The sequence below is a fragment of the Oncorhynchus mykiss genome, chromosome 8 (assembly GCF_013265735.2).
Source record: "Oncorhynchus mykiss isolate Arlee chromosome 8, USDA_OmykA_1.1, whole genome shotgun sequence".
Lineage (NCBI taxonomy): Eukaryota > Metazoa > Chordata > Actinopteri > Salmoniformes > Salmonidae > Oncorhynchus > Oncorhynchus mykiss.
This window is the reverse complement of record NC_048572.1, coordinates 54,261,477-54,286,022: the sequence shown is the minus strand read 5'-3', so window position 1 is coordinate 54,286,022 and position 24,546 is coordinate 54,261,477. Positions and strand designations below refer to the sequence as shown.

Sequence of the window (24,546 nt, the reverse complement as noted above, 5' to 3'; positions counted from 1 at the left end):
ACATGGTTAAATGGTTACGGTTAGGGTTAGGGTTAACTGAAAGGGTTACAGTTTGGGTTAGGGTTAGGTTTAGGGGAAGGGTTAGCTTACATGCTAAGTAGTTGCAAAGTTGCTGATCAGCTAAAATGCTCAAGTTGTCCGACCACCACTTTCGTTTTTGTCTTAAGTAAGCTACTGTCTTATGTAACCATAGCAAACGTGACATATCATACTAATTAGAAAGTACCGAATTTACATGTATTATGTTACGTCTTGTCTGTGAGACCAGGCTGCAACCACCCAGACTCCAGACTTGTTATGGCACGACCACTGACAGCAATGGAAGAATACATGCCGCGTTCAAAACAATTGGGTACTCGGAACTCGGAACTGGGAAATCTCCTACTTCCGACTTCAGTGAGTTCACGTCAACTGGGAACTCTGAAAAAACGAGCTCTGACTAAAAAAAAATGTTTTGAACAGTAATCCAACTGGAGCACCGACTTTTCAACCTGACGATCACTGACGTCATGATTTGATCTCAGGTTTTTTTTCAGAGTTCACAGTTGTCTTGAAAGCACCATTAGTGTGAGTCATCTGGCTGTTCCTGGGACTGTATCACCTTTAGCACAATTTTCCAGGTCACTGTTTTGAAACTAGGTCTGTCTTTCAGGCCATCTCTTAATAAAGCTTCAGAGGGTTGAAGCAAACAAAACCCCTTCAATCCCATGACTTCATTTTCCATCTATGACAGAATGTTACCTTGCCATAAACAATAACAACAATAGCAGGAAAGCTATCTATGCTAATACACTCACTATTGTCATATTTATAAGACCACTGAATACATTGCCATAAAATACCTGAAATGTTGTACTCTTGTACAAGATAAATTGTATTAAAGTGAATATACACTGAGTGTACAAAACATTACAAAACACCTGCTCTTTCCATGACATAGGCTGACCAGGAGAATCCAGGGGAAAGCTATGATCCCTTAATGATGTCACTTGTTAAGTCCACTTCAATCAGTGTAGATGAAGGGGAGGAGACAGGTTAAATAAGGATTTTTAAGCCTTAAGACAATTAAGATATGGATTGTGTATGTGTGCCATTCAGAGAGTGAATGGGCAAGACAAAAGATTTAAGTGCCTTTGAACAGTGTATGGTAGTAGGTGCCAAGTGCACCAGTTTGAGTCAAGAACTGCAACACTGCTGAGTTTTTCATGCTCGACAGTTTCCTGTGCGTTTGAAAAATAGTCCACCACCCAAAGGGCATCCAGCAAACTTGACACATCTGTGGGAAGCATTGGAGTCAACATGGGCCCGCATCCCTATGGAAAGCTTACGACCTAGTAGAGTTCATGCCCCGACGAATTGAGGCTGTTCTGAGGGCAAAATCAGGTGCGCCTCAATATTGGGTCGGCAGGGTAGCCTAGTGGTTAGAGCATTGGGCTTGTAACTAAATCCTATATCATGGTGAAATGTTTTGTTGAATTCACCGTTAGTTGACAAACTCAACCAAATATAAATGAAAACGTGACGTTGAACTGTCGTCTGTGCCCAGTGGGAACTGACTCAGTAGATGTCATTTAAAGGTATAACAATCCAATGGGAATCTCTGTTGTTAAACTGAAAAACCTTGATGAAGAGTCTTTCTTCATGCTTACCACAGGTCCTACACGATGAGCCAAGCTGTGAAACAGTCCCACAGAAATGATTTGAGTACCATGATGTCATAGATCTTTTATAATATCCATAAAGACATTGGCCTGAACTGGCCTTTTGCACTCCATTGCAACCGGTCTGTGTTCGTTCACTCTCCTTCACAAAAAGATGATTCAGAGCTCGAAATATGCATGTCAACCTGTGATGTGGCCAATAATCGGATTTGAAGTGTACAAAGGGAAGAGTTCAGAGAGCATTCCAGTTCAACTGCAGAGCAAGAGATCAGAATAGAGATGCTGGTTTGAAATAGATACTTGTCTATCTCCACAATCCCCAGCTAGACCTACTAGTTTGGCAGGCCTGGGAGGGTTAGAATTCATACGTCACATTATATTATCCACTGATTATCCACTGAGCAGATGAACTGATGAAATGTTGATGAAATGTTGACCGCATCTGAATTTGACTTTGAAAGGCTTCCAATACTGAAAAAGCTAAGAAATGACCCTCGCCAATGTTAAAAATCACCAGGTCTGCCTGCAGGATAGGCTATCCTTATGCCTATGCCAGTAGGTAGCTCAGGTTACATGTGCTACACTTTGAGGCCTTCTAAAAAAGGCTGGAAAATAATGGCATCTTGAGGATAGAACATTTTCTTCATGCAGGTTAAACATTTGCAATACTCGGTGTGTACAGTAACTGTCCAGCCTTTCCAGTTTTCTGTGAAATATAATTAATTGCAATATGAGTGGAATAGTTTTCCTTCCAAAAAATGGTAATTAGGGTGCAACTCCACCCTTAAGGAAAACATATTTTTTTCTGAGAACAAAAAAAGCTACGTTTGGTAAGATTTAGATGTGTGCATACTGGCTATCCTTAGGCAGAAAAAACTTCAGTGACTAAGAGGGCAGAATGAATTGTTTTTTGTTGTTCAATAAAAACTGAAACCGCTATTGGGACAACCCCCCCCCCCCCCCCCCCCCCCCCCCCCCCATGGGGCAAAATTAAGAATAGTGATATACATTTTCTTTGTGATTTTTTTTTTTTGTGACATTTTTTTTGTGATTTTTTGGAGTAATTGACATAAAAGCTAAAGTCCGGGTACCTTATTTTAATTAAATAAATCAAATAACGAAACAAAATCACATGCACAATTAAAATAAAATAAAAATTGTCTTTCAATTATGACTGAGCACATCTCACTCGGTCCCTCTTCATTTTCACGCTTCCTGTTCAAACCATCCTAAAGTATCTCAACATTGATAATGTAACTCAAGGAAGTTACTTGTAGATTATTCGGACATGATTTGGAAAATGTTTATATAGGTACCATTGACTTGGATTGGATTGCCCTGGGGCATTTAGCTTTTTGCCCCAAATTTACTCAAAAGAACATACACAATCCACCTCTAAATTGTTTTGTTGGACTGACTTAAAAAGTTGAGATGAGACAGATTACATTTTTAGTTGAGCAAGAGAAGTGGCAGCCAGGGAAAGTGTTGAAAAAAATGTGGTGACAGAGTGGTTTCTGTGCGAATTACAGGCAGGAGTTGTGTTTAACCCAGGGAGGCAGGGGGCGTTTAAACCCAAGCCACCCTACAAATGGATTACTTCTTGAAAAGTGTCTGTGCAAAGCATGTGCTATAGAAATACAAAATGTTTGTGGGATCATTTTGACTCACCTGTTTGCCTAATTGCGTGTCTTCTCTTCGTCATCCATAGTTCTCACACATATGAGAATTTTACCACAAACTAAATAAATTGGACCAAAATTAGGCAGGCATTCTACTGTAGTCCCTTTCCGAAAATAGTCTCAGAATGCCTAACTCTCCCACTGAATGAAGTGCTTGCAAATGACAGGAGAACTGGAGAAGTGAAAATGCTATGGACAAATCCACATCAAATGTATGTCGTAGCGGTGTCATGCCCATAGGGGGTACATTGACATGTGCCCCCTCAGATTTGTCCTGTTTTCATTTTTTTTTGCTAAACTATTATTTCTTCACATTTTAAGTGCAGTAATGTGCACACGGTGGTAGGTGTAATAATACACTGCTCAAAAAAATAAAGGGAACACTTAAACAACACAATGTAACTCCAAGTCAATCACACTTCTGTGAAATCAAACTGTCCACTTAGGAAGCAACACTGATTGACAATACATTTCACATGCTGTTGTGCAAATGGAATAGACAACAGGTGGAAATTATAGGCAATTAGCAAGACACCCCCAATAAAGGAGTGGTTCTGCAGGGGGTGACCACAGACAGCTTCTCAGTTTCTATGCTTCCTGGCTGATGTTTTGGTCACTTTTGAATGCTGGCGGTGCTTTCACTCTAGTGGTAGCATGAGACGGAGTCTACTACCCACACAAGTGGCTCAGGTAGTGCAACTCATCCAGGATGGAACATCAATGCGAGCTGTGGCAAGGTTTGCTGTGTCTGTCAGCGTAGTGTCCAGAGCATGGAGGCGCTACCAGGAGAAAGGCCAGTACATCAGGAGACGTGGAGGAGGCCGTAGGAGGGCAACAACCCAGCAGCAGGACCGCTACCTCCGCCTTTGTGCAAGGAGGAGCAGGAGGAGCACTGCCAGAGCCCTGCAAAATGACCTCCAGCAGGCCACAAATGTGCATGTGTCTGCTCAAACGGTCAGATACAGACTCCATGAGGGTGGTATGAGGGCCCGACGTCCACAGGTGGGGGTTGTGCTTACAGCCCAACACCGTGCAGGACGTTTGGCATTTGCCAGAGAACACCAAGATTGGCAAATTTGCCACTGGTGCCCTGTGCTCTTTACAGATGAAAGCAGGTTCACACTGAGCACGTGACAGACGTGACAGAGTCTGAAGACGTTGTGGAGAACGTTCTGCTGCCTGCAACATCCTCCAGCATGACCGGTTTGGCGGTGGGTCAGTCATGGTGTGGGGTGGCAGCCCTCCATGTGCTCGCCAGAGGTAGCCTGACTGCCATTAGGTACCAAGATGAGATCCTCAGACCCCTTGTGAGACCATATGCTGGTGCGGTTGGCCCTGGATTCCTCCTAATGCAAGACAATGCTAGACCTCATGTGGCTGGAGTGTGTCAGCAGTTCCTGCAAAAGGAAGGCATTGATGCTATGGACTGGCCCGCCCGTTCCCCAGACCTGAATCCAATTGAGCACATCTGGGACATCATGTCTCGCTCCATCCACCAACGCCACACCACAGACTCTCCATATATACAGTACCAGTCAAAAGTTTGGACACCTACTCTTTCTAGGGTTTTTCTTTATTTTTACAATTTTCTACATTATAGAATAATAGCGAAGACATCAAAACAATGAAATAACACATATGGAATCATGTAGTAACCAAAAAAGTGTTAAACAACAAAATATATGTTATATTTGAGATACTTCAAAGTAGCAACCCTTTGCCTTTATGACAGCTTTGCATATTCTTTAGCATTGGGTTAAATCTGGGTCACACAGAGTGTTTCTTGGTAGTCTTAAACAAATCTACTTTGAAACAAAAGTATACACCTCACTCACACACATGGTTATGAGCTTAAACAAAAGACGACACCTGTACCATGTTAGATATAGAGTTCAAATGTATTTCATTTGGAGTTTGCATCCCAATATTAAACTTAATATACATGACAGATAACTGAAATGGAACAAATCCGTTTGACATAGAAACACCATTTAAAATAAATACATTTGAAATAATTATAAAAAATATTAATAACATTCCACCTATGAGGCCACAAGAGGGCAATTTGTCCAGTGACTGCAGAAAAGGGCTACACGTGTTCAATTGCTTTCATTAGCTTATTCTCTTACTGCCCAGAGTTTTAGACAAAGGTTTAGCCATCTTGAAATTGAGAACATTTCCGAGAACAAATCCAATAACTTTATTTTCAATAATCAAATTTCTTCTTAACTTTGTGCTTAAGGAGAAACATAGGAAATAACGCAATAACATTTCAAATAACCTTTTTGAGAAAATAGCAACTTTGCTTAAGGAAATAAATGGCAGTTAAGACATTTCTTCTGAAGAAAGTTTTGTGAATCTGGGCCCTGGAGTTTATGTTGTTACAATGCAATTATAAACATACATTTTGTTTGGAGATTAACATTATCTTTGATCAGTTGCAGCTACAGTATTGGATTGACTCATTTGACATACTGTATTATAAGGCATTTATTCAACCTCAATATAAACCTAAGAAATCTACAGGCATATTAAAAATAATATTTGATATTAATACATTCAAACCATACCAGTAAAGAAATCGGTTGATATCAAAAGACATCATATAAATAAAAGATTATCAAGATTGTATAACTATTTTTAGATGCTCGAAAAAGCTATTCCTATAAATAAATTATAGGATCGTTAAATATCACCAGGGGAGTAGTGCATGTCACCTACTAGACATATATTAGCCTATGCCTATTACACAAGAATGATATGTGTAACTTTCTGCACATCAGTCATTACTTTAACAGGTTTGACTGGGTAAACAACATAGATTACATTATAGTAGTAGAAGTAAACTGTGGCACACCTGAAACAAGTCTCACTCTCATTAATAGGTTGGTAGATTAGCAACTGAGATGATGACCGGGACATTGCCTTTGTATACTAATCAACTAGACACTAAATACAACAACAACCAGACAACGCTTTAGGCTATAGTGGAAAATGCATGCACTATACAGTACATGTGGTATGCATTGTCTGGGCGCAACATTTTTCACCATAGTTTAGTATAAAACTGTTGAAATAGGTAGTGCTTTTAAGGCACACATAAGGAATGTTGCCATGGTCATGGTCAGTGACATTGACAACGAATTCAAGTCCGCCGATGCTCTCAAATGACATCAATCCAATGTTAGAGCTTCTCTTTCAACTGTTTGGTTGCTGACCCTGACACTTCCAGTTCTGGCTCATTCAACTCAGTGACATATGCAGTGTTTCCTTCAACATTGTCTCCTGGAACAACAGAGACGGTACTATTACTGTTAAAGAACATCTGAATCATTGGCGGTGTAATGTTGAATAGACAAAAACAAAATGGCGTCAGAGCAGCTCTTACGGTGTTTGAGGTAGGAGAGGTAGGTGTCCCACCCCAGGGTGATGACATTGACATAGAGGACACGGAACTTAGGAGGCAAGAAGTAGAAGTTGATCATCTGTGCCGCGGGCCAAACACACCAGTCCGCCTTGAATGAAAAGGAGCACAAACAAACTCTGAGAACTAGGAGCATCAACCGGGACAGCAATATTCAGTACAATAGGCTTGGTTTCTTAATCAAACTGTTTCTCATACTCTTAGCCAAACTGTTCCACTAACCTTGTAGAACTCCCAGAACTTTTCTTTGAATTCCTCTAACCCCTCAGATAGACTTTGGCCCTCCATCTTTCCCATACCTGGAGAAAGAAAGTGACAATAAAGACGAAATACATAAAGAAAAACACTTTATTTTTTATTTTTTTTGCCTCGAAAATTCCCGTTCTCTGCAAACTGTCCAAGTACACATTGATTTCAGTATACTGAAATGCTGACTTCTTGAAAAAAAAAAATCAATATCTCACCAATGAAATACCATGCTCCCATGGTCGGTGATGCAATCAGCTGATCAGTGAGGACTTTCTTGGTGACAGCAGGTAAAGCGTTGCCGAGAAAGAACTTATCCAGCCACTGGTACCAGTAGTGCATGAAGGGCCCCATTGAGCATCCCACTGCAAACATGCAACCTGCAGAGGGCAGCAGTAACACAGCTAAATGAAACGTTCTTTGCAGTTAAGTGAAACCCATAACTACTGTATAGGATGTTGGAAAACATAATAAGCAAAAATCATGTCCACATAAAGCATATCATTCATTATACCTACGGTTTGGAATATTATAGTTGAAGTTCATTGTGTATGCTTTGCATTTTTTTTCGGCTAGGCTACTTTATGACTATGATTGGCTCTCTTGCCCCTAGCACATGGTTCATTTCGCTTCAGAACTTATTTCATACCAAGGTGGAAACCGGGCTTCTTATCGGCTGCTGTCCTTGGTCGTGGACCTTACCTGTTCGCGTCCAGTCACGTGCCTTCTCCGGGACCCTCCGTGTCTCTCTGGTTTGCTGAATGATGTCGCCGGCGGCAAGCATACACCCACAGCTCACAGTATTGGTTACAATTAGAAACCTGCCTTTGAAAAGCGGCTTCCAGTAACCAGCAATCTTGAAGAGAAATGCTCTGCTCGACTGAGGAATCATGATTCTTATTCCAACGACGTAAATCCAATTCAACTGGTCCCCTACGGCACGATAAAAGGTTCAATATCGTATATATATATTTTTTTGCAGTACTATTGAAGACTGCTGCTATCCATACTTATATAGGCTGCTATATCAGTTTATTTCATCAGGTCCCCTGACTAAGCCTACCTGCCCTTGCCAAGCGCAATTTGGTTATGTGTCAAATGCGTAACAGGGAGGAGTTTGAGGACATCATACTCGCTAAAGCTGCGCAACAACAACAAAAAACAACTGAAGCGCGAATTCGGATTTCTCAAAAAAATGTACGTTAAATTACACATCAAATCATTTGTATGATAAAAAATACTTGACAAATTAAATCCATAAATAGACCAACATTTAACTGTTTTGACATAACTTTGTATGCCTAGCCTACTATAAAACACACCAGAAACAATGCATAGAAAATGAACAAAGGTCATATGTCTGCTTTGATTAGAAAGACATTGAGGAAGCAGAAATCCATACTTCACAGTTTTGTCACTGATTCACTAGGGATCCTAATCCGTATTGTGTAAAGGTGGTTTGTTTTAAACAACCAAATGTCTCAATAAAAATGGTGCGTCCATCTAAAACTAGGTAGGGCCTACGCAACACAAGCATCTCCAGCTTTAGATCAGTGTGTAAGGCCTGTGAGTATGCTACTCATTCTTGAACAGGTCAAATCTGATGTTTGACTTGTCAATAACTCAGCCATTTTTGGACCAATCCCTGAGCTTTTCTCAAACAAAAGTTAAGCCATTAAAATGGGCCTACATTCCAAATTTGTGTCATTTGGTCCTATGGTTCATGAGAAGAAGATTTTTGAAGTTCTTTTGCATATTGTAGCATATTAGCCTATGTCCTAATATGCATCTATTAGTAAAGTGTGGCCGTCTTTCAATGCATCAATATTATTTTCTCAAACTCTTTAGACTATTGTGATTAGTCAAAATAACACATTTGGAGTGAATCTGACTTTTAGTCCATGAGAACAAGATTTTTTAATGGATTATTTTAAGCATTAGCGTTACATAGTCAAAATGTGAATTGTTAATACTGTAGGTTCCTTTGTCTTAAATATATGAATGCCAAACTTAAAATGGTCCATCATGGTAATGGCTGATGTCCCTACAGAGTTTCAAGATGATAGGAAGTGTATTAACAGAATATTTAATTGGACATGTAAAATCTGATTGATCAATAACTCAGTCATCCCTTAACTAATCCTTTAGTTTGACAAAAGCTAAGATGCACAAACCAAGAGATGCACCATGGGCCTAACAAACATATGACATTTTTCAAAAGGTTTTTCCAAAATGTCCAAGATGGAGGAAAATCTATCCAGACGAACCTTATGGGTCCTCGAGGAAAATGTGTTCAGCATTAGGAAAGACGTCAAAAGATTGGCACTGATTGGCCTAGAAGTGGCACTGTTATAAGTAGTCTCACTTAAACCCTCCTATCCACTGCCCTGTTTAACCCAGAGACCTTGTATGTAGGTGTCTTTCCTAACAGTCAAATAATTTCACTGTGAACCCCTACTACCAACCGAAGAATAATCAAAAAGCCTGAAATCTTGTAGCCATCATACCTTTAATCTCATCTTGCATTTTTCTTTCTTACCAGTATACATTTTTAAAATTGTGCTCCAATAGACAAACCAAATGATCTTGAAGGACACAACCCTTTAGCTCATAATCAGCATTATATAGAAGAACATGGCTCTTTAACACTACTGAATGCAGCACAGGCAGTTCTATTAAACCACCAGGGAAGAGGCTTGTTATCAATGGTTTGACTGCGGTCTCTCCTAGGCAAGACTGAGGCCATGCAGAACCACGACAACCACGTCAAAGCCTTTCTACTGTAAGAGCCCTCACTCAATGAGGTATTCATCTCCATTACACCACGTCAAAAAACAAAAGATCTGCTCTCATAGGGTAAACACCTGTCACATTCAACATAAAATGCAGATTAAGTGAAGACAGAGTCATTTTAAAATAGTTAGCTTTAATTTCGTCCCTTCATTAAAAATAGATGACAGAGAGTTTATTTCACACAGCTCATTCCACAGAAGGCTCATTCACGGAGCAATGTGACACAATACACGACGTCCCTTTTCTTGAATATCGGAAGAACTATGTGATACCGACAGTCAGACCAGTTTAAAACATTATTGATAGTGTGTCAAAAAAGTTCAGATTTACCATCCCTATTTGGCAATTGAAGTTGAACACAAAGGCATACGGCGGTATTGGTAAGATGTCGATTATTTACTCGTCATAGCAGTAACTTCTGTGTCGTTTCATTGGAGCTGCACCGCAGGCTTCAGGCTTGGGCCCCTAAAGGATAGTATGACATAGTATACTTCAGAAATCAAAGGATGGCACGCTTCTCTTTCTTTTTCCTCACAGCACACTCTAGTGGAGAAAGGCGTCAACAAATTCCAACTTCAGAGGGTGACTGAATGACCTATTTTTTTTAGCACAGTATCTTGCAAAGGCTAGTCTATACTCATTCTAATCATGTGATCTTAGTCAGTGGTTTTTAATAGACAGGAAAGTATTCAGACCTCTTGACTTTTCCCACAGTAACGTTAAAAAAAAGTGGAAAAGGGAAGGGGTCTGAATACTTTCCGAATACACTGTATAGAAACAAGGAAGGAAGAAAGGACAAGATGGATAGGACATAACACTTAAAACTGGAATGGTAATTATGTTCGCCAAAACCTACCTTCCACATGCTACAGATCAGAGTGAAGAGTGAAGACGTTGCTTTCTTCTGAAGGTCATCGGTGTGTTCCTGAAAGAAGATTCCGGATATTACAAATCGAGGCAATAAACTTTGTCGAATGTGACAGACTTTACTAGAAGCCATCAGCAATACGGTAAACTTGCTGACACATACAACAAAAATATTTCGCCTCAGTGAACTAACCCCATTTATGACAATCCAAGGCACATAGTCGTGGGCTGGCTTTAAGGCACCAGTCTTCACTGCGTTCTGATGCATCAGCTGATTCCCCTGGTCTCCCTTCACACAGGTCATGATGCTGTCCCACTTGGTGTTCGGGTCATAGAGTGCCACACACTGCCAAGGGGACAGGTGGTCGGAAACATTATTATTGTCAATATTTCCAAGTATCATATTTACAATGCCATCTGGTCATTCTTGTCTTGCCCTCCAGCCATACCCTATAGACTACCACATGAGAGCAGAACTCATCATTAATCACCAAGCACAAAAAAGTGATTCGGCATTATACACTTTTGGATTTAATTTCAGCCTCTTTGTTCGTATTTCTCAGGAGCATTTGAATAAAAAAAATAAGGGGGTTGCTGTATATTGTTTGAGGCGTGGTCTTTTCATGGTCTTGTATTGAGAGAAAGAAGGTAAGAGGTAATATGTCACTCACCTTCTCCCCTGCTTTAATAACATCAGTGGAGGCCTCCATGCAGTAGACAATCTGGAATGCTTTGCTTCCTGTAGCATTCAATATGCAGGTCTGGAGAGAGAAGGAAACATTTTTATATTTTTTTAAACGGTGTAAAACAATGTCGCCCCCCCCCCCCCCCGGAACGCTTCTTGTTACAGCCCGGTTTAAGCCGGTACTTACCTGCTATTAACTAGGAAGCGATGTGGTGACACTGGATACTTTTCTGATACTTACATCAAACAATTCAGCTTACAAAGTGAAGCTTGTGTCCATGAATCGCAGAGAAACCAAAGTGTTATCACTATGCAATTATTAGAGAAGTACAGTTTTAAATCAGTAATTTACAACCTGGTAAACAGTGGGCTGTCAAATAAAGTGTTACCAAAATCTCACCTCGATCATGTTGCCGAGACACTCCTCCTCACCGTGCTGGCAGGTGAACTGATACTGCTTCCCATCAAAAGACTCCTGTAGTGAGACAAACAAAAATTATTTCAAACTAAACACAGAATCCCTCAACGCCAATCACTGCTAACTACGTTGTCTAAGCGATATCCAATAAAGTGTCATAATACATGAGACGAGCGTCATCATTTCTAGCCTACTGTATAAGACCTACGTGTGCATTTCCGTAGGGCACCAGTGTGACACTCATGATGTCCTGCAACATAGTCCATGTGGGAAAGAGCTGTGAGGTAAGGAACAACCGGCATCCTGGGCACAGACTTTCAAAATACAACTCCACCTGCACGGGCTGCACCTGTGTGTTGGGCTTGGTGGCATTGGCTTCCAGGCACTGCTTCAGAACCTGCCACAAGAAAAGTAAAACGACACACACACAGAATGAGTTAGGTTGAATGTTTAGTAGTCCTAAATGTGATATGCCAATCAGGACCTACGGAAGAGAAAAAGTTGATGGGTGTTGATGTTATATTTTAATATTATTTTTCCATGTACAAAAAGATTCACCACAAGTTTCTCATTCTCTCAGTCCATTCTCTATTAAAGAAGCAATCAGGAGTTGAAACGCACCCGTTTCAGGAAAAAGCTGAGGGATGTGGCTGGAGAAATTAAACCACACTCAAATTAATAGACATAGCTATGGATGCAAGGACTGACGATCCATGTAATCAAAATGAAAGTTTTAATGCAGTGTTACCAAAACATCCATTTAATCCCGAGAAGAAACTCGTGAATGTATCTTACCCCACATTCGATGGCTGAGTCCACAGAGATACACCACTGCGATGGAGAATATGAACACGGCGTACAATCTACATTTGACCAAATGGTCAAAAGTGTGAGCAGAATAATACCGTTCATCTTTCCTCCAGCACAAGATGACAAACTCTGCCGCCACCCACAAAAAACTAGCAAATATCTAAAGTCATTTAAATTGCGTCGCTTGCCCTCTTCCTTGTTAAAAAGATGTTCGATTATGTGATTGGCTCTCTAAGTCACGTGACCACAAACAACGTCACTAAGCACCGGCAAATTAGCACCATAAAAAAACAACGGTGGCGTAACATTGTAGCCCGGAAAAAACAGACTATCGGGACCATTTGAAAACACAGATATCTAGAGACGAGTAACATTGTGCCACATCACGAGTTGGGAATTGTCTTGAAAATGCTTACGTTGTCACGAGTTGTTATTCACCTGGAGATCATTTTGGAGCTTTGTTTCATGCAACTCTTATTGCTGTTCATAGAGATTCATTACCGTGTTGTAAAACGAGCATAACTTAACTGTTTATAATGTATTATAATAATGTAATCGTTATCCTGACTAAATATTGATACCATACCTTTTATAGCCTACTACTTATACCTAACATTCTGAGCCAGTTGAAAAGTTGATATATAGACAAAACATTTTATAAGCCTTATAATACATATTATAATGAACTGAACATTAAAGGCTCATACATGTACAGAATTATTACAAGTTAAGCATCATACCTGCAAGCTTTACCCAGATACATATACAGTTTACATACAAGTCGGAAGTTTGCATACACCTTAGCCAAATACATTTAAACTCTGTTTTTCACAATTCCTGATATTTAGTCCTAGTAAAGATTCCCTGTCTTAGGATCACCACTTTATTTTAAGAATGTGTAATGTCAGACTAGTAGAGAGAATCATTTCTTTTAGCTTTTATTTCTTTCATCACATTCCCAGTGGGTCAGAAGTTTACATACACTCAATTATTATTTGGTAGCATTGCCTTTAAATTGTTTAACTTAGGTCAAATGTTTCGGGTAGCCTTCCACAAGCTTTTCACAATAAGTTGATGAATTCTGGCCCATTCCTCCTGACAGAGCTGGTGTAACTGAGTCAGGTTTGTAGGCCTCCTTGCTCGCACACGTTTTTTCTTTTCTTCCCGCAAATGTTCTATAGGTTTGAGGTCAGGGCTTTGTGATGGCCACTCCAATACCTTGACTTTGTTGTCCTTAAGCCATTTTGTCACAACTTTGGAATTATGCTTGGGGTCATTGTCCATCTGGAAGACCCATTAGCGACCAAGCGTTAACTTCCTGACTGATGTCTTGAGATGTTGCTTCAATATATCCACATGATATATTGTACAATCTTTGTCCCCATGTGCAGTTACAAACCGTAGTCCTGCTTGTTTATTGCCGTTTTGGAACAGTGGCTTCTTCCTTGCTGAGCGGCCTTTCAGGTTGTGTCGATATAGGACTCGTTTTACTGTGGATATAGATACTTTTGTACCCGTTTCCTCCAGCATCTTCACAAGGTCCTTTGCCGTTGTTCTGGGATTGATTTGCACTGCATCAAAGTATGTTCATCTCTAGGAGACAGAACGCGTCTCCTTCCTGAGCGGTATGATGGCTGCGTGGTCCCATGTTTATACTTGCATACTATTGTTTGTACAGATGAACGTGGTACCTTCAGGCGTTTGGAAATTGCTCCCAAGGATGAACCAGAGTTGTGGAGTTAAAAAAAAAAAAAAAGATCTGAGGTCTTGGCTTATTTCTTTTGATTTTCCCATGATGTCAAGCAAAGAGGCACTGAGTTTGAAGGTAAGCCTTGAAATACATCCACAGGTACACCTCCACTTGACTCAAATGATGTAAATTAGCCTATTAGAAGCTTCTAAAGCCATGACATAATTTTCTGGAATTTTCCAAGCTGTTTAAAGGCAGTCAATTTAGTGTATGTAAACCTCTGACCCACTGGAATGGTGATATAGTGAATTAAGTGAAATAATCTGTCTAAACAATTGTTGGACAAATGACTTGTGTCATGCACAAAGTAGATGTCCTAACTGACTTGGCAAAACTATAGTTTGTTAACAAGAAATTTGTGGAGTGGTTGAAAAATGAGTTTTAATGACTCCAACCTAAGTGTATGTAAACTTCCGACTTCAACTGTATATTGTTCTAGATATTCACATCAAGGCATGCTTTACATTGCTACATCACTGTAACAGGTTGATGTGGAAAGTGAGCCGATCCTGCGATGCAGAGGCAAGAGCACTACTCCTCTGAGCCTGTCGGATCCATGGATTACAACTCACTCTTTCCAAATCAGCCTGTTACATTACTGCATTCTTCTATAGCTTTAAGGGCCTATTATTGACTGTGTGGAGCACTGACGTCTTGCAATGAACTAAGTGTCCTTTACGAAGCAAGTTTCTCACATAGCCTTAAAAACTACTTTAATCAGAATGAGGCAATATGAGGTTTATGTCAACATGTTCGTAGTAGTGTTGGGTTGCACAATCAGTCTATCAGTGGCAGTATTCAATTGTAACTTCCAACCAATCATGCCACTGTTGAGTCAGTGTTGTCTTTGCTCAAAGATCTTGGAAGTTCCTCCTTAATGATTAGAAACCCTGCTACTGTTCCTCGTACCACCTGACTGTTCTTACTCAAGAGTCATGGCCTCATGGGCAATGCACACCACAGCAAAAAAAACACTCATTTACTGTTAAAGATTAACCTAGTGTCATGGGATCCTTTTAGGGCTGTCTCATAATCTTCAGTGCGGAGACAAACAGGACAGGAGGATGACTTTATGAGGATGCTGTGACAGTTGACGGTTTACGACTGGACTACTCTTCTGTACAGTCGGTTCTCCTCTAAGGATCGATTGTTGCCTCAGTCTGTCTCTGCTCTCTTGCAAACTCCTTATGGAATTGTCTACTTAAAACCCCAGGAAATGCATGTTTCAATGTAACCCAAACAGAGTCCCCCCCACCGCAATTGAACATATAGTAATAACAAATATGCTTTTCGTTGAACATGAGATAAGTGATTCTTCTGAAATTTGGCTCAAATACAGTCACAGGTTTGATTGATTCCAACCCTTAATGTGTGTGTCGGCCCACACATGTTTAAATTCATCCAGAAAATGGCACCCTCCTGTGGTTTAAATTCAATACCAACTGCGTCACACGTCTACCATAGCCTTCAACTGACAGGGATTCAAGAAGGAATTGACTCAAAACTATCCTCAGAGTAGGAAAGGCTCCCACTCTCTGAATTCTTCCCATTTATTCTTGTCGCAGGTTTGACTGAAACGTACTGACAAAAATACACAAGACCTTTTCTTTCTTTTTCTTACATCTTTTATAGATTTTTTTTAAAAATCATTTCATCAACCTTATGAAATAACAGTACAGAAGTAAGAGTACCTGTTTGAGACAAACAACTCCAAAGCAAGCTGTACACAGAAAACAAAAGAAATAAAATGTTGCATCTGAATTAAGACAGATTGGGGAAAGAAGAGAGAATAATCATTTTACGTACATAAGGATTGTGCACATCACAACCAGTAGACTCCCACTGGTTCACAGACAGTGCTCCCTCTGAGTTCAATTGCACTTTGGTGTAGAGTAGCTTTATCAGACTGTCCCGTTAATTTCCAGTCACCGTTTTGAAAAAGGGAAAAACTTCACACCACATCTCAGAACAATAAGAATCATATCATACTGTAGTTTGTTTTCTCCAAAGAAAGGTTTGTCAAAATGTACTGTCCCGGACCTGCATTCTAATGACAGTCACATGATCACATACACAGCCACTTAGGATGAACTCTACATAGAAGGCAGTGTTGGCCAGATAACTTAAAATGTAATCAGTTATGGATTACAGTTACATGAAAAATGATCAGTAATCAGATTACATTACTCATTTTGAGTAATCAGATGACAGTTTAAAAAATATATTTTAACACCCAGATGTTTTTTTTTTAATGTTTAAAGTGCACCTAGTTGGTAGAGCATGGCGCTTGGATAAAAGCGTCTGCTAAATAGCATACATTATTAAATTTAGCAACATGACTATTTCCAAATTGGGGACCGTAATTCACAAGTTCTATATTCTAAATGTTTTAGAGCAGAGTCAATAGGCTCCATGCTAATGGTTTTAGTTGGGGCACCCACCTATGATTTGGTCACACAAGAGAGAGAATGTGTAGCCTAATTAACTTAGTCATTCAAAATGCTTAATTAAAAAGGAGGTGTATTAGTATGATTCAAGAAATACATTTATTTAATCTAACATGTCCAAGCAGGAATGCATGATTCCAGATATTTTGATGTGCAATCTAAACCAGTCATTATGATGAATTTTGAGTTTGACAATTAGGCAATTGTTATTAGTTTACAATAGGGTTCCCGAATCTTAATTATTTTTTTTTGTTCAATAGAGATTACATTTGTATACATCATTTTGGGCACTTTAGGCTAAATCATTTGGGGCTCAATCAACACCCGATGACGTGGTTAGCTAGTTGCTAAATCTACATTCTAATTATACCTGTGTAATTGATTATTAAATCAGTAAATTAATGAATAATTATAATGATGAGTAAGCCTACGCAATCACCTTGGAATTGAATCGCCGACGTGAGTGCCCTTTGTTCAATATTAAGAGTAGATCAATAAAAGTAAACCTACAGAAAGCTGGAACCCTCTTCTCGTCTAGAGTAACAACAGTGGTTGCTTTCAAGACTGTGTTTTTTTGTTTATTGCCCAGACAGCTATCAGAGAGCATCTCTCTCTCCCGCTAGGAGCACACGAAGCCAAAGTGCACTGCTACAAAGCTACACTCAACACTGTTGAGTCCAGACGACTGTCTGATTGACCAGAAAGCTAGGTGGAAAATCTTTTGGAAGCCTTACCTAGTCACTAAATTCGTTTGAATACAAAAGAAGCCACCCTTGATGGGCGATCAGCAGAACAATAGCATATTTGAGAGCATGGGAGAAGTCTTGAGGGTGTGCTAAATGATAGCAATGCTGACAAAGCTTTATCCTTTTCTTTCTCTTAATATTAGATGAAGTAATCCCAAATGTAAATCAGATGTTTTTAATAATGTAACTGTAATCTGATTACATTATTATTGTTAAAAAAAAATGTAATCCGGGCTGATTACAGTTAGGCCTACTTCATATATTTGTAATTTAATTGCGCAATGCCCGTTACATGTAATCCATTACTACCCAACCCTGATTGAAGGGTTACATAGATTAGATCAACTTTTAGAAGTAAATTAAAGCATACTTTTAAATGGAGTCAATCCATTTTACAAATAAGACTGAACAAATAAAAAAACGTTTTGAATGACAGAGAGCAAGTCACGGAACGTCTTTATCTTAGAGTGTAGTGAGACGAGAATGACTTAGTGCAAAATCGAAATACATGCCTCTTCACTTTCACACATTTCCAAATTAATTTAATAGTTGACTCAACCCAAGACTGTAGACATACATTTTTCACCAAGTAGTGTGCACCTCCCTCTCTTTCAAACTTGAAAAGCCTAAAAACTAAATCCTCCCAAATCATCTAGGGTGCAATCTACGGCCAAATCCTAACTGAGATCTGCAAGAGCAACTCAAAATGTCCCACTGACATCAAAAAACGCAAAGTTAAGCCTTTATCTAAAGTTAAGATTCAGCCGTGGATACACAAGGCTCAGTCTAAGATGAAGTAGTCGGCAGTACAGAAAGTAAAGGAACAGAGATCAAGGATTTTAAGCCACTCAGGGAAGAGGGCCCATTGCAGACCATTCTGCCCGGGGGCCATTCAAAAAATGATTTAGTCGATTCTGTTCTAAGCAGAAGACGGTAACAATTCTTTTTTTCCCTCTTTTCTCTCTTTTTTTTTTTAGAGGGAGCACTGTTTGACAAGTACAAAAATAATCAAAAACAAAAGAACAAGCAGTCATAACATTTTCAAGTTTAAAATGACAAAGGAAAAAAAGAAATCAAATCAATCTATCGGAGTCCCCTTTTCGGGACAGACAGATTGACTCTCAAACGCATACTTGCTATTTGGTTAATTAGATATCGTAAACATTTGTACTTTTCTGTATGAAGGAAAATATTCAAGCTAGCTTATTTTATAGATTCTGTAAGGTTATCATTAACAAAGATAAAACAAACAAACACTTGGACAAACAAATCAATTTGCTTAAAAAAAAAATAGATCTAATTAAAAACAAACCCTAGGCACCATAAAGGAACACTTTCCAATGACATCATTGTTCCATCTACAAACGGTTGGTTACTCACTGAAGGAGTGTTTCTGAACTCTTGACATTTGTTCCTTAACTTGTTGGCAACGTTTGGCCGGTATGAAGTTTCATGAGTTGTCTAGTGCATTTGGGGGACTTTTATCCGATTATTAAAATGCCCCTCTCTTCGAATCATACATTATTTTCATACCTCAAACACTCCCCTGGTATCACTTTCAAACTGCCTCCTCTCGCAATATAAAAAAAACAGAACCAGAATCTCCAAGCTGAGAATATATTTTCATGTAATTTTGCCAACATGATTTCAAATAAATGAAGGAGAACAAAAAAAAGTGCTTTCCCCATCCCTATGGATAAAGCATATCTGTATAGGAATCTATTTTCTGCTCAGATAATACATTTTATAAATCTTAAAATATACAGGCTGTAGTCTAGACACCAGTCAGTCCCAGTATTGGTCAACTCTGTCGTCACCGTCCTTGGTAAGGTAGCAACAATGGAGCTTTGCTGAAAGACACTTGTGTCAAGACTATTGATAATCTCTACTCAAATTTGACAGAGACACTTCTGTGTGAGTAGGTGAATGGGGCCAAGGTTGGCCAATCAGTATGTCATCATGGACAACTAGGTTCAGCGCTGCATTTTAAAACGTAGATGAGCCTGCCTCCTCTTCCTCAATCATTGCGGGTCAATTAAAACGAATAAAAGAAAGGAACGCTTGCTGGTGATAATGATAAAGCTTAGCTTATTACTTACACATCAGGGCGTTAACATGAAAACTAGAAATGACTTGGCCCACTGATGCAAAGCTGCTGTGGCACTTGTCAATAGACGTGTTTCACATCTAAGCTCATTTAGTCAGCGTCTGTTTCGGATCCATTTCCAGCATAATTAAAATCAGAATATATAACCCAAAACAATACGTCAAGATATATTTCAATATATTTCTTTCAAATATGCTTCAAACCTAAATATTCAAACGTAATAAATGTTAATTACTTGTATTCGGTAACTGATATGGTAGAAGTATGACACCACTATTTACAGGTGTTTTGTACCAAAGATAAGCAATAGTAATGGCCTGGATAATTCACCTGAACATTTGGGAGGGTGCTATAACACGTGGTTTCACGATAACTGGTTAAAAGGACAACTCAAAGCTAACCCTGCTCCAAGTCATCTCATTGGGCACAACCGCCGAAACACTATCACTGCACATGTGTTATTAATGTTAATGCAAGTGACGTTAATGTGACGCGATGACATCCATACCGTTGGAGCGTTGAGGACCGACCAAATATGCCGATTGCATATTGTCTAGCTTCCCTTTCATTTGGTTTGAAACGAGTCACCCATTTTCGAATGGGAAATGGGTGGGCCTGGCACAATCAAAACCAAACACAGATTTATAACACAGTTAAACAATTAAAATCATGAAAAACAGCAATAAAATGGACATTTGTCCTACTTGCCCCAATACTGGCTTACAATTTCAGAGTTCGTGAAGCCTCCACCAAATGTATCGAGTAAGGGGAACACTGAATGTTTTTTTCCCCCCACACACTGTTTCACAAAGAAAGTCCGATTAAAACATCCCTGACATGACACTTAATAAAACAAACAATACTATCATGGCCTACTGAGCTTCACTAATGCAGTTTAGAATGAACTCATTTTGGAGACTCAATTAAAGAAAAACTCCACCCAAAAACTCTTTTGGTATTTATTTTAGTCCCCTGTTGAAGTTTTATATATATAAAAAATATATATAGGACTAACTTGTGATATAGTCCTACATTTCTTTCCATGTCAGCAATCCAGTTTTCGAGATGGATGACTTTCAAAACACAAAAAAAACAACAACTGGGTATGAGGCATTTTGCATCAGATGATGCTACATTTTGCATCATAAGCAAATAGCAAAAGAACATTTTTGGTGGAATTTTCTTTAAGGAAAAAGTGCATTTGCAAAATGTTGGTCCGATGGACTGAGTAAATACATGAGTCAGTAAATGGGTAAACAGGATATGAATTCACAGGGAATTGACATGAAAACACCGTGAGAAGTACTGCATGCATTCACTTAAGAGCTTATTGAATGAGATTCGGCTTATTAAAAAAGGACAAACGCTACGTGTTGGGCTACGACTGTGTATTCACATTTCTATCCACTCTAGGTGTGATTCAATAAACTATACAACAAAACCCCAAAGGAAACTGCCTCGCTCACTGAAGAGCACCAAGCTATAGCCCCGTCACAAAAAAATACTTATTAAAAACGATGTAACAAAAGAGAAGCATAACTAAACTAAACTTACACAATCTCCATAACTCGGACCTCGCACACTACAAGAGAGACTACAACTACGCGCATTTGCCAGTTCTCTTCAAGGGGTTTGACATTAGATCATTGGCAAATGCTTTTTAAACAAAGCATACAGTATGCGGTAGCACGGTCTATAGGAGAGAAGCTCCTCCAACAATGACAAGAGAAGAGCTAAGGCACTTCTTAACTTTGTGAATCACTCTTTTATAGGCCTCTCACTACTGCCACTTCGATTTTAATTCTAGGCTATTCTTCTGGCCAAGAACTGTGCAAAACACATACAGTACCAAGCTATTTTTCCTTTAGATCATTATTTTTCTTCTACTAATATTTGTACCAAAAATACATTTTGAACACAAAATGCTCTCGCCAATATGCAACTTCCAATTAAAATGTGACAATTACAAACCAAATGACTCCCAATTTCCTTCAACTAGTCAACCAATCCAATAGCATGACTATTCAGTTGCAGTATCCATGTATCGTACTTAAACCAATATGGGAAAAATACATCTGCTCTGAGCAAATGATCATGTTTAAAACGACCCAAAAGGAGGGCCCAATGTGAGACATGTTTTTATGCACATTGTACAAAAAAAAAAGAACAAAACTCCTTTTCTCTGGGAAGTTTCCGCTTTCTCAAGAAATCTAAAAAGCGCCACCACGTTTAAAATCCTCAATATCCTCGGTTTCATTACATGAGGCTTCTTTTAGTAACGAATCAACGGTATAAATTTGTCTGAAGTGTCTTCACGCGAACAAAGTCTGTGCTACGCAAAAGGGATAGAAAGAGTCCGCAAGAGGAAGTCCTTTAAGCCGCACGACAAATGTACAGCTCAGTACCCGCGGAGGGAATTCACCTCGACAGTGTGTCTGTAAATCTATATGTATTCTTATTCACTTACTATTGTTTGTGCATTATACAGGTCTAGTACACAAGACGTATGCACTTAAAACAGCACAAGTACTAGAGCAAGTTGTCTAGGTACTAAACAAAAGAAGGATTTTCATGCATATGGTACTTATGGAAAATCCCCCGGACCTCCGTGGTCATGCTTACTGTCAAAAAGGATCCAATCTTTTTTTTGCTACATGACAAGACATCCTTCATTTGGGATCACGTTTAGCTGGGGGGGGGGGGGGGGGGGGGCGACGACACACACACAGTTGAAAAGAAAACCATTCAATACTTTCTGTTTGACAGTCACACTGCCTGTTACTGTCGGTAGATATATGGATCATATAAACGACAATATATATTTTTTTCATTTTGTACAACAACGTTCTACAGCTCTGTGAATCAAGCTCGTGTCAAATAAAAACAACAGTCAAGCTCAAAAGAGGAAGTACCGTGAGTAGTAGTGACGCTGCGACATAAAAGCAAGCGCTTGTGAAAAGAACACTGCATAGGCTTCCTAGAGACTAAGCCATTCACTACTGAGAGTTAAGATCTGATAGGTTGATGATCTGCGAGTGTATTAGCATAGAAATGAGAACATCTCAAGAATACTAACAGTAATACCTTAGTCCATCATGGCTATAGGCTACAGTATAAAAGAAAGCACTTGAAGAGAACATTTGAAATAAGAAACGAGCTTGCAGGGATTTCTCCACTACCCATGATTAAATGGAAACGGAAAGGGAAACCTGAATCCCTTTAGAAACTGCATTCATATATTGATCTATTGTGAATATCTATCTATTCACAATACAACAAATATACCATGTCTATTTTTAGAAAGAATGTTGATCTTACAACAAACTGGAGGAGACGAGTAAATTGAACTTTTAAAAATATATTTTTCTAAAGCTTTCTGTCATGCCCCCTCTCCCTACCCCAGCATGCCACCCTACATAGTTCCCCTCTTTCCCAACACAGGCTTGTGGTCAATCAAGGCTCTTTCTATGGTACTTAAGCAAGCTTTTAATAGAAAGTAACTGGCTTGTCCAGCCACTTCACCCCGCCTTTCCAGGACCATGTATCTGAATGCTGGATTGCCCCCCTCCGATTGCCCCCCTCCCCCTCTTAGATTTCGTTGTTGTGAAGTGCAGTGTGGTGAGCAGCCAGGTTAGCCAAGTCCTTACTGGGGATGACAGCTCAGGCCTTTGCCTAGAAGGGTAAGTGGGTGCCAAGGCAAAAAAAATAAAAAAAGCTGAGCTCCATCCAGTATCTTTAACCTCCAGTTCCCTGACTCTCTCCCCTCTACTCTCACTCCTTCTTGCTCTTCTAACTATGGTCTGAAAGCTTCCATCATAACGGTGTGCTTATGTTGTTTTCAGTCTACAAACAGGGTTTTCATCTTATGTTTACTGTGGCTGGTACTGTGGTACGTAATGAGTGTGCTCCCCCCCCCCCCATATGCTTTGGAAGTGCTGGTCACCGTTGGGGGTCGTTGTGTCACACTGCCCTTCATCTAGGGTGCTGCTGCAGGGTCTGGGTGAGGACTGGGTAGGCCAGGGTTACATTCAGCTGGTCGTTGTGTTGGACCAGGGACTCTTGCTTGTAGTGGAGCACCAGGTCCTTCAGGGAGCCGTACAGGTTGTAAGGTTCGGCGAAGCCGTAGCCTTTATCCGTCTTGTAGATGACGCAGTGTTTGGCGTCGCCGTCCACACTGGAGGAGACAGCACAACCTCATTTAATGTTTTACAGAAACAAAGTAAATGTAAAAATGTTTTCACTAATAGACATTTCATTTGTAATTAAACACTAAAAACGACATTTTAAGTGAGATGTTAGGGCTGGTCTGAAGCCCCAACACTGCCAAGGTTTTCCAGCACACAGCTTTGACCTCCCCAGAAGCTATTTTGGTCTCCCCCCTTTGGAATCCTCTTTATTAAATGGCACAGTGTACAATGGTCATTTGGGGGAAGGCCAAGAACAGGTGGGAAGTAAAACCGCATACATTTTCTTTGCCCGTTTTAAAATAGTTCAACCCATCATAGAATAATCTTAGCCCTTTTGACTGACATGTAACACACTGAAATAAACACTCACACCACGGAGCAGGCGTAGGAGCCCTTCTGCGTCTGGCTCTCTCGGATGAGGAAGGTGCCGTCACACTTGTCCCTAAGCAGCTCCTCTGCCTGGGTGCGCTTGATGTCGCCCACGTACCATGTGCACTCGTCGTGGTGGGGCGAGCCCTCATCCTCCTCCACCAGCGAGTATGAGCTGTAGGAGGGAGAGAGGGTGCTAATGACTCATCGCCTCACTGGATGTTTTACAAAATTCTTTATAAAGGTGTTAGGATTACTTTTGGGCATCTGGTGCAGAGTTTAAAGGCATTGCAGCTTTTACGGAAAGGCAACCTGGTTATTCTCAGTGGGCAGAATTGGTTCCAAGGCCATAATTGT

At 39.8% G+C, this 24,546-nt stretch overlaps 3 protein-coding genes across 5 annotated transcripts in view; all 3 read right to left on the bottom strand.

The window, feature by feature from the left end:
• Positions 1 to 5,524: 5,524 nt before the first annotated feature.
• On the bottom strand, positions 5,525 to 8,110 carry mpv17l2 (MPV17 mitochondrial inner membrane protein like 2). Its single transcript, XM_021612965.2, has 5 exons — positions 7,713 to 8,110; positions 7,229 to 7,390; positions 6,987 to 7,063; positions 6,729 to 6,855; positions 5,525 to 6,625 (listed from the first exon to the last, which is right to left on the bottom strand). Exons 1-5 carry the CDS (start codon positions 7,900 to 7,902, stop codon positions 6,525 to 6,527), a joined length of 657 nt encoding a protein of 218 aa, XP_021468640.2. The 5' UTR covers positions 7,903 to 8,110; the 3' UTR covers positions 5,525 to 6,524.
• A 1,806-nt stretch (positions 8,111 to 9,916) lies between these two features.
• Positions 9,917 to 12,827, bottom strand: LOC110530130 (gamma-interferon-inducible lysosomal thiol reductase). Its single transcript, XM_021612964.2, has 7 exons — positions 12,569 to 12,827; positions 11,982 to 12,170; positions 11,756 to 11,830; positions 11,342 to 11,431; positions 10,864 to 11,016; positions 10,660 to 10,728; positions 9,917 to 10,268 (listed from the first exon to the last, which is right to left on the bottom strand). Exons 1-7 carry the CDS (start codon positions 12,683 to 12,685, stop codon positions 10,200 to 10,202), a joined length of 762 nt encoding a protein of 253 aa, XP_021468639.2. The 5' UTR covers positions 12,686 to 12,827; the 3' UTR covers positions 9,917 to 10,199.
• A 3,108-nt stretch (positions 12,828 to 15,935) lies between these two features.
• The window catches only part of LOC110530129 (phosphatidylinositol 3-kinase regulatory subunit gamma), a 58,182-nt gene continuing 49,571 nt past the window's right edge, over positions 15,936 to 24,546 (bottom strand). For all 3 annotated transcript variants that reach the window (XM_036985685.1, XM_036985687.1, XM_036985686.1), the window contains 2 exons: positions 24,191 to 24,364; positions 15,936 to 23,807 (listed from right to left, as the gene is read on the bottom strand). In XM_036985685.1, the coding sequence (XP_036841580.1) occupies positions 23,606 to 23,807; positions 24,191 to 24,364 (376 nt within the window). In that variant the 3' untranslated portion in view covers positions 15,936 to 23,605. The remainder of the gene's footprint in view (positions 23,808 to 24,190; positions 24,365 to 24,546) is intronic.

What these genes read in the sequence shown, in the direction of transcription:
- mpv17l2 (XM_021612965.2), bottom strand. Translation starts at nt 7,902, where the DNA reads ATGATTCCTCAGTCGAGCAGAGCATTTCTCTTCAAGATTGCTGGTTAC. An exon ending in GGGAGCATGGTATTTCATTG is followed by an intron (nt 7,064 to 7,228) that starts GTGAGATATTGA and finishes TTCTTTCTCCAG; the next exon opens with GTATGGGAAAGATGGAGGGC. An exon ending in AGTTCTGGGAGTTCTACAAG is followed by an intron (nt 6,856 to 6,986) that starts GTTAGTGGAACA and finishes TTTTCATTCAAG; the next exon opens with GCGGACTGGTGTGTTTGGCC.
- LOC110530130 (XM_021612964.2), bottom strand. Translation starts at nt 12,685, where the DNA reads ATGAACGGTATTATTCTGCTCACACTTTTGACCATTTGGTCAAATGTA. An exon ending in TGCCCTACGGAAATGCACAC is followed by an intron (nt 11,831 to 11,981) that starts GTAGGTCTTATA and finishes GTCTCACTACAG; the next exon opens with GAGTCTTTTGATGGGAAGCA. An exon ending in TGATCTGTAGCATGTGGAAG is followed by an intron (nt 10,269 to 10,659) that starts GTAGGTTTTGGC and finishes ACTATCCTTTAG; the next exon opens with GGGCCCAAGCCTGAAGCCTG.